Source organism: Zootoca vivipara, chromosome 5 (genome assembly GCF_965207765.1).
Source record: "Zootoca vivipara chromosome 5, rZooViv2.hap1.1, whole genome shotgun sequence".
NCBI classification, from domain to species: Eukaryota; Metazoa; Chordata; class Lepidosauria; order Squamata; family Lacertidae; genus Zootoca; species Zootoca vivipara.
This window is the reverse complement of record NC_142588.1, coordinates 7,834,185-7,847,339: the sequence shown is the minus strand read 5'-3', so window position 1 is coordinate 7,847,339 and position 13,155 is coordinate 7,834,185. Positions and strand designations below refer to the sequence as shown.

Genomic DNA, 13,155 nt, shown 5'->3' with positions numbered 1-13,155 from the left:
GTACTCTTCTTTGTGGCAATAATTCAGGTGTTTGAAAAGTGCCTCCATGTCCCCTTCTCAGAGTTATCCACTCTCTGCTAAACATACTGGCTCTTCATGTACCTTATTTTGCATGACTTGGCCATCTTTGCTGTCCTCTGAATCTGTTCCCATTTGTCCGAGGACTGCCACTACCACGCTACACCTCGCCAGACCTTGCCAGGCCTCCCCGCAACTGTGGCGGGCTTCGTGGCCTCCTCCCACCGTGTGACATCACACATGCGCATCATATGCATGACATCACACACATGCGACAGCCCCCCAAAAGTTAGGCGGGACTTAGCACTTATGGTTCACTTCTCAGCATCCAAGCAGTCTATGAAGGCTCCAAAGAGACCGAACCTGTGAATTTAGCTCTGAAACGGAGAACTCTGTGAAACCTCAAGACAAAGCAGCGTAGAGTTTAGGATTGCAGCGCTGCACAGAAGGTAAGCAACAGGACTAAGGAAGGAACAAGTGAGAGGAACCACAACTGTCTTGTTTTCTGCTGCACTAAGAGATTTGGTGTCCAAGTGGAAATCCTATAGAATATCACTCTTTGCGTTTTGTCTTTTTCACAGTCCTTTAGCCAGTTATCTTGCAGGTGCAGGTAGGTGATACTGCACATTCAACCTGAGATGGTACAGCCCCCAAAGAACAGCACCATGTGTTCTCCTGCTTCTCGGTTGTTGTTTTTTGACAACACTTACTCTTCTAAGATCTTGTTAGCGCCAAGCCTCTCCATAAGATTCGAGAACTGATATTCCTCTTCATTGCTTTCCATGCGGTTTTGTTCCCATTCAGACTGATACACATTTTCAGTTTCGGATTCTTGTGTGTCGGAAACAGATGCCGTCCGACCCAACAAAAACTGACCTACAAATTTAAAAAGAATTCACCTGATAAAATGTTTGGCCCTCAGGATAATTCCAAGGAATTGAAAATATTGATTTACAACAGCCTGGAAAATAAACTACGCAACTGTCAAAACTAGGTTCTACAAGGTAAAGGTAAAGTCCACTCAAAGGCGACTATGGGATTGCAACACTCATCTCACTTTCAGGCCGAGGGAGCCAGCATTTGTCCACAGACAGCTTTCCGGGTCATGTGGCCAGCATGACTAAACTGCTTCTGACACAACGGGACACCGTGACGGAAACCAGAGCGCACGGAAACGCCGTTTACTTTCCCACAGCAGTACCTATTTATCTACTTGCACTGGCGTGCTTTTGAACTGCTAGGTTGGCAGGAGCTGGGACAGAGCAACAGGAGCTCACCCCGTTGCGGAGATTCAAACCGCCGACCTACTGATTGGCAAGCCCAAGAGGCTCAGTGGTTTAGACCACAGCGCCACCCGCGTCCCACGGGTTCTACAACAGGAATGCTGTTGGACTCCAATCGGTTCCCGGAAGTCTGGTGAATGATGGATGATGGTGGAAGTTGTACAACAGCATCTGCAGTAGCCGTTGGTGAGCATGGCAGAGCTGTGGAGCCAAGCACCTGAAACCTGCATCACTGCAGCAGACTTCGATAGGGCAGGAGTTGGACAGAGCAGCATTGAGGCCGAGGTGAAACTATGCAAGTCAACCTGGCGCTGGCGGGTGCACAGTCACAATATTGCAACTGCCCTGCCCCACCCTTGTCCCGTCTAGGTAAACTGCAGTGAGACCAGTGCCGGGGGGGGGGGGAGCTCCACCCCTCCAACCACCCACGCCACAATGGGATAATCTAAACCAGATAAATGAACGAATGGGTGTACTCTGTGAGGCCACCAAATTAGCTGAGTGTTGCTATGTAGATCAGTTAGTAGGTCATCAGCCCTATTTTACCTGAAAGATTGTCTCCATCCCCATCGTTCAGCCCGGACACTGAGGTTCAGCTCTGAGGGCCTTCTGGCTGTTTCCTCACTGCAAGAAGTGAGGTTACAGGGAACCAGGCAGAGGGCCTTCTCGGTGGTGGCGCCCTCCCTGTGGAACGCCCTCCCACCAGATGTCAAGGAAATAAAAAACTATCTGACTTTTAGAAGACAACTGAAGGCAGCCCTGTTTTGGGAAGTTTTTAACGTTTAATGTTTTATCGTGTTTTTAATATTCTGCTGGGAGCCGCCCAGAGTGGCTGGGAAAGCCCACCCAGATGGGCGGGGTATAAATAAATCATCATCATCATCTGAAAGGTCTTTGAAGCACCATTTTCATTTTAGAACTTACTAAATCCTGTGGAAAATTCCTCTGGAGTAAGTGAACCATTGCCATCTGCGTCCAGAGTATCAAATACATTCTCCAGCTCTTCCAGACTAAGAGGTAACCCACCATGAAGCCTCTGAAACGACAAATTGTTCCTCGTATAAAAATGAATTTCTGTTAATGTAAATCTTAAAGTCAGACAACAACAAATAATTCAGATATGCAGAAGGTTGCCTGGTCAATTAAATGATGCGACGCTCTACAAAGCCGCGTTGTACACTTTACCTGCATGTCACAACGAGCGATGAATCCTTTGCCTTCTACATCACAGATCTGAAAGCACTCGTGCGCTTTTGCTAACATATCCAGTTGTGCTCCTGAATTTCCATCTGCTGCTTTGCTACTTTCTGCGTTTTCTCGTGTCCCACGAGGAGCAATGACTCTTTTCTTTCTTTCCATCTTCACCGCTTTGACTGCAGAAGCATTTCAGGAAACAACCATATAGTTTGGTCTCCAATTTCGACCCCGCACCTGAATATGAAAGAAATAAAACAGTTAGAGGAAGAAGAAGCGTTTGGATTTGATATCCCGCTTTATCACTACCCGAAGGAGTCTCAAAGCGGCTAACAATCTCCTTTCCCCTCCTCCCCCACAACAGACACCCTGTGAGGTGGGTGGGGCTGAGAGACTTCAGAGAAGTGTGACTAGCCCAAGGTCACCCAGCAGCTGCATGTCGAGGAGTGGAGACGCGAACCCGGTTCCCCAGATTACGAGGCTACCGCTCTTAACCACTACACCACACTGGCTCTCTTAGCTGCACAGCAGTTTTGTTCTTTTATTGAACAAAATGGCCGGCATGATCTCTTCCTTTCATAGAGTGGACAATTCAAACTGCAAATGAATGGGAAAGAGGAGCTGGGGCAGATGGAGCACATCTAGAAATTATATCAAAAATAAAGCCAGCCTGATCAAAAGCGGTAAACACATAATTTTACCTTTAATACCGGTATGAATTTGTGGGTGCCAGACAGCTATAAATGCCTGGATTCAGCAAGTGTTATAAGCTAATTATGACAGGCTATCTTCCTGCTTTGAGGTGATCGCCTGGGTGATGGGCCATTAAGAGAACAAGGATCAAGCGGCTTGGTGTGAGATGGCTCCCCTCGAAACCAGCGTTTGGAGTAGAGAGATTAGTAAAATGTGATGTGAATTAGAAGGAAAGCAACAAGCTGGAAAGCCAGAGTGGCACAGCATGATATTTGATGTCTGTTTGAATGCAGGGCTGTAGCTATAGGAGAGCAAGACCCTTCTGGGGTGTTGATGCTGTGAGTTCCTCCACCGTAAGTTCAGGCTGTATATATGTGTAAATAAACCATATGCATACTACATCCTAAAGACAACGCAGTCTCCGCTGTGCCTCATTCCCAAAAGGAAACAGAGGTGGTGGGTAAGTGCCTGGAACCTCTGGCATATTGCACAACTCAAGAGTTTGGGGTTGCGTGCAACAAAACCTTCCCCTATTACAGGGTTAGGGAATCTGTGGCCTCTCAGATGTTACTGTACTCCCTTTTCCTTCAGCATGGTCAGGGATGATGGGATAGTTAGAAGCCCTCCTTAATTCTAATTCCTTAGTTCTAATCTATGTCGTTGCAATATTGTCCTCTGAACTCAATGTATTTTCATGTATAAAGGTAAAAGACCTCTGACAGTTAAGTCCAGTCACGAATGACTCTGGGGTTGCGGTGCCCCTCTTGCTTTACAGGCCGAGGGAGCTGGCGTTTTGTCCATTCCGCAGACAGTTTTTCCGGGTCATGTGGCCAGCATGACTAGGCCGCTTCTGGCAAAACCAGAACAGCGCACGGAAATGCTGTTTAACTTCCCTCCGGAGCGGTACCTATTAATGTATTTTAGTCTTTGTTGGAAGCCGCCCAGAGTGGCTGGGGAAACCCAGCCGGATGGGCAGGGTACAAATAAATTATTATTATTATTATTATTATTATTATTATTATTATTATTATTTACTTGTACTTTGACATGCTTTTGAACTGCTAGGTTGGCAGAAGCTGGGACCGAACAACGGGAGCTCACCCCGTTGCGGGGATTCGAACTGCTGACCTTCCGATCAGCAAGCCCAAGGCTTAGACCACAGCGCCACCCGCGTCCCGTTCCCCCCCCCCATGTATACTTCACAGAAAGAGTAGGATGTGCAGTTGGGACCTCCAACGCATGGAGGGAAGAACAGGAAATGTTCACTGACAATTTTCAGACCATTTCACCCAGCACGTAAAAATGCAAAAATGCATTGAGCACAATTTTTCATCCATTACCTGGTAATATATCAGACTTAACTAAACAGAAGCCCCTCCCTTTTTATTACCTTTGCTTTTCTCTGTCCCATGTTAGATCCTGTTTGTATAAAAGTGTAAACACAGGGCACTTGAGTCACAGGACAAGAGAATAAACTCTTAAGAGCCTTATCTCCAAACACGCTACAGCAGCAAATAATTACTTAGGGTGGTTTCCACTTCTATAAACTCACTAGTGTTTCTTTTAGAATTCCTAATAGTTAATATAGTATAATATTATTATGAGTTGGGGCAGCTGTATGCCTGAGCCCCCTTCTAATTCCTGGATCCAGCACGGATTCAATTCCTGGTATAGAAAGAGTTGTTTCCTGGTGAGGTAATGACCCGCTAAATATGGGCCATTAAGCTAACAAAGGAAGTGGCTCTGTGCCAGATATCAAATGGGTGGGTCTCCCTCAACTCACTGGTACGGTAGTTAGAAAGACAAAGGCTAGAGTTGAGAGTTGAACCTAATGAGCTAGATTCTAGAACCTGGAAGCTGACAAGGCTGCAGGCCGGGCAGCTGGGAGACAGAACCAGGCCTGGTTGCTGCTGGAATCCAAAGCTGCGGCTATTTATTATTATTATTATTATTATTATTATTATTATTATTATTATTATTATAAATTTATATATACCCCCTATACCTGGGGGTCTCAGGGCAGTTCACGGAATAAAATCAAGATGCAAAACCACAAAATAAATAATAAAAATAAAAGCAACAACCCAATACCCCCCAAAACACACACACACACACACACACACACACACACACACACACATTTTAAAAGTGTATAAGGCTGTAGATCAGAGCCACCAAAGGCCTGGTTAAAAAGGAACATTTTTGCCTGGCGCTTAAAGGTATATAATGAAGGTGCCAGGCGAACTTCCCTGGGGAGAGCGGTGCCACCCAGAAGGATACCATGGGTATATCATATATCATAAAGACACTACTGTTTCTGCTGTCCCTCATTCTGAAGGAAACCAACCAAACCCTGGTTAAGGTGCCTGGAACTGCTGGAATGTTGCACCGCTCAGAGAGTGGGGTGGCGTGCAACATTATAGTACCTAAGGACATGAGCTTTGAGCTAGCATGCTCATTTGTGGGAAGTGGCTGTGGCTCGCAAGCATGCGCCCTTGCCAGTTCAGAAACTCACATGTGCCTGTAGCAGCATGTCTGAGTTAAGTGGGGGTGGATGGGTGAGGAAATTGGTGTGACCACAGGAAACATAACAGCCACTTCAAGTGTGAGTTCATTCTGAACGTTTCCACCCACCCCCACCCAAACTTTTTGTAACTAAAAGAAAGAACATGAAAGATGGAAGAGAAAATAAGAATGAACAGAGAAAGACATGGGAAGGAGGGAGGGCAGGGAGGAAAGAAGGAAGTCAACAGTGTGGTGCAGCAGCTAAAAAAGCCAATGCAATTCTGGGCTGCATCAATAGGAGTATAGTGTCTAGATCAAGGGAAGTAATAGTACCACTGTATTCTGCTCTGGTCAGACCTTACCTGGAGTACTGTGTCCAGTTCTGGGCACCACAGTTCAAGAAGGATACTGACAAGCTGGAACGTGTCCAGAGGAGGGCAACCAAAATGGTCAAAGGCCTGGAAACAATGCCTTTTGAGGAACGGCTTAGGGAGCTGGGTATGTTTAGCCTGGAGAAGAGAAGGTTAAGGGGTGATATGATAGCCATGTTCAAATGTATAAAAGGATGTCATATAGAGGAGGGTGAAAGGTTGTTTTCTGCTGCTCCAGAGAAGCGGACATGGAGCAATGGATTCAAACTACAAGAAAGAAGATTCCGCCTAAACATTAGGAAGAACTTCCTGACAGTAAGAGCTGTTCGACAGTGGAATTTGCTACCAAGGAGTGTGGTGGAGTCTCCTTCTTTGGAGGTCTTTAAGCAGAGACTTGACAGGCATATGTCAAGAATGCTTTGATGGTGTTTCCTGCTTGGCAGGGGGATGGACTGGATGGCCCTTGTGGTCTCTTCCAACTCTATGATTCTATGAAGGAAGGAAGGAAGGAAGGAAGGAAGGAAGGAAGGAAGGAAGGAAGGAAGGAAGGAAGGAAAATAACACAGGAAGGAAGGAAGACAGGAAATTTGGGGAAATGAAAAATACAGCAAATGAGCAAAAAATAAATAATAAACCTTTATTGTCACTACACCATCTGTGTGCAGTGAGATTAAATGACCCCCCTCCCCACATACACTCAGTCTTGTTCGCACTCTGTGTGCTTCTTGGAAGTAAATTGCACCACTATTTTTTTCCCATTTAGCAGCCCAACAGCGCACAGATAAAAACTGTTCTTTAACCTGTTGGTGTGGCTGACTATACTTCTGTACAGTATCTCCTGCCCGAAGGTAGGAAATTAAAGAGGTGCTGGCCGGAGTGTGAGTCGTCCCTGAGAATTTCCCTCGCTCTCCTGAGACAGCGGCCTTCTGAGATGTCATCTAGCGAACTCAGGGGAGAGCCCATGGTATCATAGCAAGAAAAAGAGAAGTGCTTTGAAAAGAATGGGGGAGTAATGGGGTGTCCTCTGTTATCTGGGGTAATATTATCGACCTTCCTTAACTTATAGTTGGGTACTGTACTGAAACTTCCCTTCCTCCACAAAGGAGGATGTTAGCATACTCTTCAATGTTCCTCAGATGAAAATAAGGACATTTCTCACTCCCTCCTCAACACAGCAAATGAAGTATTAGTTGAGAGAGATATTTATACAAAAATATTTGATTTTTGATTATTATTATTATTCTTTGGTCTCAAGTTGGTGAGAGGATGCCATAACCCTAGAATTCATGGACATCCAATTGAGCCGAATATTGGAAGATTCTGGAAAATCCTGAAAATAAAATCCTTCTTCACATGGTCAAACTATGGTGCTCAATCCCACCAATTTGGATGGCTTTACAAAACCTTTAGATGAATTCATGGAGGAGAAAGGTCTCTTGACGGCTACTAGCCATCACAGCAACACTTCTAAATACCAGCAGCTGGAAAACTAAAGAGGGAAGGGATGCTCTTGGATTCGAATCCTGCTTCCAGGCTTCCCACAGAGTCCTGGTTGGACACTGTGGGAACAGGATGCTGGATCAGATGGGCCATTGGCCAGATCCAGAAGGCTTTTCACAGAACCACAGAATTGTAGAGCTGGAAGGGACCCCCAAGGGTCATCTAGTCCAACCCCCTGCAATGTAGGAATCTCAACTAAAAAAACACCCATTGCAGATGGCCATCCAATCTCTGCTTAAAAACCTCCAAGGGAGGAGAGTCCACAACCTCCCATGGGAATCTGTTCCACTGTTCTTATGTTCTTACCTCCTAAAAATTTCAGGTTGCAGATCTATGTTTCAACCTCTATTGATTCATTGTCAAACTTTTCATTCCACAGACATCAAGGGCAAATGCACAGGGGATTTTGAGAAGGCAGGGGTTCACTTAGAATCATTCCTGCAACTGGAAACCTTTTATGTAAACAGCTTTGATGTTTTTGCACTCAAGCAATGTATACGTTTTATGAAATAAAATAAATAGAATCAACTCTTGATAAAAGGTGGGGTATAAATAAATAAATGAATGAATGGATAATGATAATAATAATATTAATAATTACAGTGGCGTCCCAAGCAAAGGGAAGATTCTAAATGCATTTACCTAAGCCCACTTAAATACACCCTCCCTGCTAAGTATGGGAATGTTTGATATCAAGCTAGCACGTGGCAGCCCTGTTTAGGGAAGTTTTTAATGATTAATGTTTTATTGTGCTTTTAATTCTGTTGGGAGCCACCCAGAGTGGCTGGGGAAACCCAGTCAGATGGGCGGGATATAAATAATAAATTTGTTGTTGTTATTATTATTAGGAAACCACCACTTTAATTTTTTTATGCTGTCCAGTTGAACTGGTATTGGCAATTTTCAGGGATGAGTTGGAGGTTTGCCCCAGAAATGGGGTTTTTTATGTATTGGTTTTAACAACTGCATATAAAGCACTACATGAGAATAATTATATACCCCCCCCCTTTCTTCTGTTATGGAACCCAAGAAGCTTACATGTAATTCCCAGATAGCCAGCCATCCAGGCACTGACTGGACCCAGACCTGTTTAGCCATAGCAAGGTGATGGTCTCACGCATCCTTTTTAAGGATTGCATCCTTTTTAAGATGCTTCAACAACTTGGTTGATCTTACACATGCTTAGCTGTAAACAAGTCCCACTAAATGAGATTCCACAAATCCCTGTAGTTACAAACAATTAAGGGTGCAATCACATACTCATTTACCTGGGAGTAAGCCCCATTGAGTTTTGAATTCAGTGGAACTTACTTTGAAGTAGACACATTAAAAAACGGTGCTGCAAATCTAGCTGCGCACATCAAAGGGGGAAAAAACACCCTTTGCTTAAAGAAAGGGTGCCTATTTGATCAGGTTTGGAATATTTCATAGAATCATAGAGTTGGAAGAGACCACAAGGGCCATCCAGTCCAACCCCCTGCCGAGCAGGAAACACCATCAAAGCATTCTTGACATATGCCTGTCAAGCCTCTGCTTAAAGACCTCCAAAGAAGGAGACTCCACCACACTCCTTGGTAGCAAAATCCCACTGCCGAACAGCTCTTACTGTCAGGAAATTCTTCCTAATGTTTAGGTGGAATCTTCTTCCTTGTAGTTTGAATCCATTGCTCCGTGTCCGCTTCTCTGGAGCAGCAGAAAACAACCTTTCTCCCTCCTCGATATGACATATCCTTTTATATATTTGAACATGGCTATCAGATCACCCCTTAACCTTCTCTTCTCCAGCTCCCAAAGCTGTTCTTCATAAGGCATCGTTTATTTATACTGCTATAATGAGAAAAGGAAGAGAAACAAACCCACTGATGCTATTAAAACAGATTGAGACTGCAACTAAATCTACATAACTTTTAGATTGTCCTGAATACCTGTTCTCCTCCCCTGACAACCCACCAAGTAAAACTGCTCTCCATTTGTTAACAGCACCCAGGATGAAGTGCCATATTACAGTACTTCTCTTGTCATCTCCAGTGAGTTACGCTTACATCCTTTGAATTTACTCTAAGCAAAGGGGGGCCCCATTGGATCTTCGACACAGGAAAGAGATTATGGCTTTGCCGCATTTCAACACATAAAAGACAGAGGAAGTGGAAACTAATGGCCTTCAGCTTCAGTAACAGACATGTTCCAGTGGTTGCTGGCAGGCTCATTCCTTCAGCTATCATTGGCTTCTGCCCATGTGTCATTAAACATTACTCTGCTTGCTTTCTGGCCAGTTATTTGTACTTTAAAAAACTCGACAACTTACCTCTGCTCACTTCCCTGGGAGAACAAAATACGTATCCGCAGATGGCTCTCGTGCAAAGGAACACACTCAGCTGCGTCCGGCTGCAAGTCCTAAGCTAGTTTTCTCGGGCTGGTTGTGTGCACATAGAGGAAGAAGGAAGAGCGAATCAGAGGGGGCAAAGCACTTCCAAAACATTGCTGAGTCAACATGAATTTTATACAAGAAGCTGTGGGCGGGACAGAGCAAGTCTAACCTGTTCTGCCTCTTCTTTTTCCTCCCATCTTGTCAAACCCACATACTGTATACATGCAGTTTGGCCACAAGAGTCGTTTCATTTTATATGCTGCTGCTGCTGCTTTGATCCTCAAATAACAGCAGTTAAGTCGTGGTACCTCATATTGGAATGCACAGTTTTAAAGACACTCAACACAAGTTTTAAGGTCTTCTTCTTCTTCTTCTTCGTTAGTTGACGCCTAAAAAATGTGGGAATTACACAAACGCATATTTGGAAACACGCGGATCATATAGCTATACTCATCAGAGTTCCAGGGCATCTTTTGGACAAACTGTATGTTTCAAGGTACAGTAAAAAGGTAAAGGGGCCCCTGACCATCAGGTCCTGTCGTGTCCGACTCTGCGGTTGCGGCGCTCATCTCGCTCTATAGGCCGAGGGAGCCGGCGTTTGTCCGCAGACAGCTTCCGGGTCATGTGGCCAGCATGACAAAGCTGCTTCTGGTGAACCAGAGCAGCGCACGGAAACGCCGTTTACCTTCCTGCCAGAGTGGTCCCTATTTATCTACTTGCACTTTGATGTGCTTTCGAACTGCTAGGTGGGCAGGAGCTGGGACCGAGCAACGGGAGCTCACCCCGTCGCAGGGATTCGAGCCGCCAACCTTCTGATCAGCAAGCCCTAGACTCTGTGGTTTAACCCACAGCGCCACCTGGGTCCCTTCAAGGTACAGTAGCTGTCCCTATAGAAATATACAGTAAGAACGGTGTGTGTGTGAGTGTGTTCTACGCATTTACATGAAAACAGAGAAAACTGCCTTGCACTGAATCAGACCATTGGTCCATTTGGCTCAGTACTGTTGACTACACTCTGCAGGTTTTCACACAGAAGTCTTTAAAACCCGGCCTGGAGGCACCAAGGAAAGATGGAATCTTAGATCTGCATTGCAAAGCATGTGTTCTACCACTGAGCTGAGGCCTCCAAGGCGAGTTAAATCTACTTCTCTCTCATCTTGCTACAAACAGTACAGATCCGGCTAGGTGGGTGGCAGGGCTGTCTTAAGCATATCTGGCGCCGTGGCGCCATGGTGCGAAGATCCCTCCGCCCCGCCCCCCCGTTTCCCAGTGCGGCTGTCTGGCGGGCGCAGCGCGGGTGAAGCAGGGCAGCGCCCCCTGGCGGCCCGGCACCCTGGCGCATTGCGCCACCCAGCCTTGCCTTAGGGCCGGCCCTGGTGGGTGGAGCTGTGAGGGCGCAATGAGATAGCAGAGCCATTGGTTAGCATTTGTTAGCTGCGGGTGAGCATTGTTTCAATGTACAGTGGTACCTCTGGTTAAGAACTTTATTCCTTCTGGAGTTCCGTTCTTAACCTGAAACTGTTCTTAACCCGAGGTACCACTTTAGCTAATTGGGCCTCCCGCTGCTGCCGTGTTGCCACCGCGCGATTTCTGTTCTCACCCTGAAGCAAAGTTCTTAACCTGAGGTGCTATTTCTGGGTTAGCGGAGTCTGTAACCTGAAGCGTTTGTAACCCAAGGTACCACTGTACCTCAGTATTAAAACATTAGTATTTGTCATGGAATTCTACTCAATATTGATCCAGAGCAGACTCCAGCGTATAGTTAGCAGAGTAGCAACTTAAACACGTTGCAGGATTCCCAAAAGATAGACCAGAGGTCATTGTATTTCATCCAGCAGAGCTTTACAGTACTGCTACTGAAGGAAAATGAGGATAATGGTCACAAATCCAATATATTCAGGATTGGCGCTGTCCATAAGAAATCCAGTTGCAGCAGACTTAACTTAAACTTACAACAACTTATAATAAGACTAAACCTTAACACTATATACAGAACACCACACCAGAAGGAAAAGAGATAGAAAGTGTGTAACTCAGGCTCCTTCTGGCCTAGTATTATAGTCAGCATGACCTCGACTGAAAGAGATAAGAGAACCATTTTAAACCAGCTGAACCCAGCTTCTCTGAAGGAATAACCCAAACATCATGAACTTGTTTCTTTCACACAGAGAAGCTTCCAGAACCCTCTTGAATTAAGTAGAATAGGAAAGATCTCTACACATCAGATCAATACTTTCTGCACTAAGGAATGCAAACGGACCGTATTTTGTTAGTGGATGGTGGACTCTGGTTTGCTGATTAGAAGGGTTGCTTTTTAGGCACCAAGGGTGAGCCTGGAAGCAGAACGGATGCCAGGCAACTCAGAGAGCCTTGGTTATAAGAGGCCCAGGGTGCCACGTAAGCTTCCCTTGTGCCAAGTACCAGCAAGGCTTAGAATACTAATAGCAGGGATTTCGTTAAGGTCATCTTCCATATTCACTCTTGGGTGGTTTATTCCAGTTGACTGCATTAGGCAACCCACAAGGATTATTCTACAAGGACGGTGAATGTTATGGTAAGCAGTGTTGGCTATCACAACACAGGCACCTGCAGGTGTGTCTGTGGGCAGATTTTAGAATGAGAAATATGTTGGAGAGTTGGGCACCACCACCATCAGAAAAGTGCCAGCAACTGTAGTTGGGTTTTGAATTTTCTTTCTTCTTTTGAAACTTGCCTTTTTCAGGAGAGACAAGTCAGGCAGGGTCTGGTCTCATACTGGAAGATATTCTTCTCAAGGAAGATGGCATAGAGTTGCTTATTGTAGGTGAAATATACTCGGAGTCGAGAGTGAATTTCATGCTCTTTATTCAGCTCGTAGTCATCAAGGAGAAGAAGAGAAGAAGAATGCCCTTTTCCCAAAACCATCTGCTTATACTGTATACATTATTTACACAATGGGCTTTGTGTGATTGGCTACTTCAGGGCTACAACTGTGGGCCAATCAGTTTGTGGATTGGCTTCTGCCAGCAGCCTGATTGGCTGCTTCTGCAGGCCAATCAGGTTGCGGATTCACTTCTGCCAGCCGCCTGATTGGCTGCTCCTGCAGGCCAATCAGGTTGGGGATTCACTTCCACCTGGAGTTGGATTGGGTGGCTCCTGCAGACCAATCAGACTGCTGATTCTGGATCCTATTGTTCTATGTTTCAGCTCAGTACATAACAGTAGGGTTACCAGACGTCCCCGG

The 13,155-nt window shown here is 45.4% G+C and overlaps 1 protein-coding gene across 2 annotated transcripts in view; it reads right to left on the bottom strand.

Annotated features, from left to right (window-relative positions):
- The window catches only part of CRACR2A (calcium release activated channel regulator 2A), a 39,138-nt gene extending 29,102 nt beyond the window's left edge, over nt 1-10,036 (bottom strand). Inside the window, exons 1-4 of one of the 2 annotated variants that reach the window (XM_035137381.3) lie at nt 9,870-10,036; nt 2,487-2,732; nt 2,226-2,337; nt 729-894 (exon numbers count right to left, since the gene is read on the bottom strand). In XM_035137381.3, coding sequence (XP_034993272.1) covers nt 729-894; nt 2,226-2,337; nt 2,487-2,660 — 452 coding nt within the window. In that variant the 5' untranslated portion in view covers nt 2,661-2,732; nt 9,870-10,036. Of the gene's footprint in view, nt 1-728; nt 895-2,225; nt 2,338-2,486; nt 2,733-6,055; nt 6,175-9,869 lie in introns of those variants that run through there. The other variant, XM_088669995.1, reaches the window with a different exon arrangement.
- Between the last annotated feature and the right edge of the window lie 3,119 nt (nt 10,037-13,155).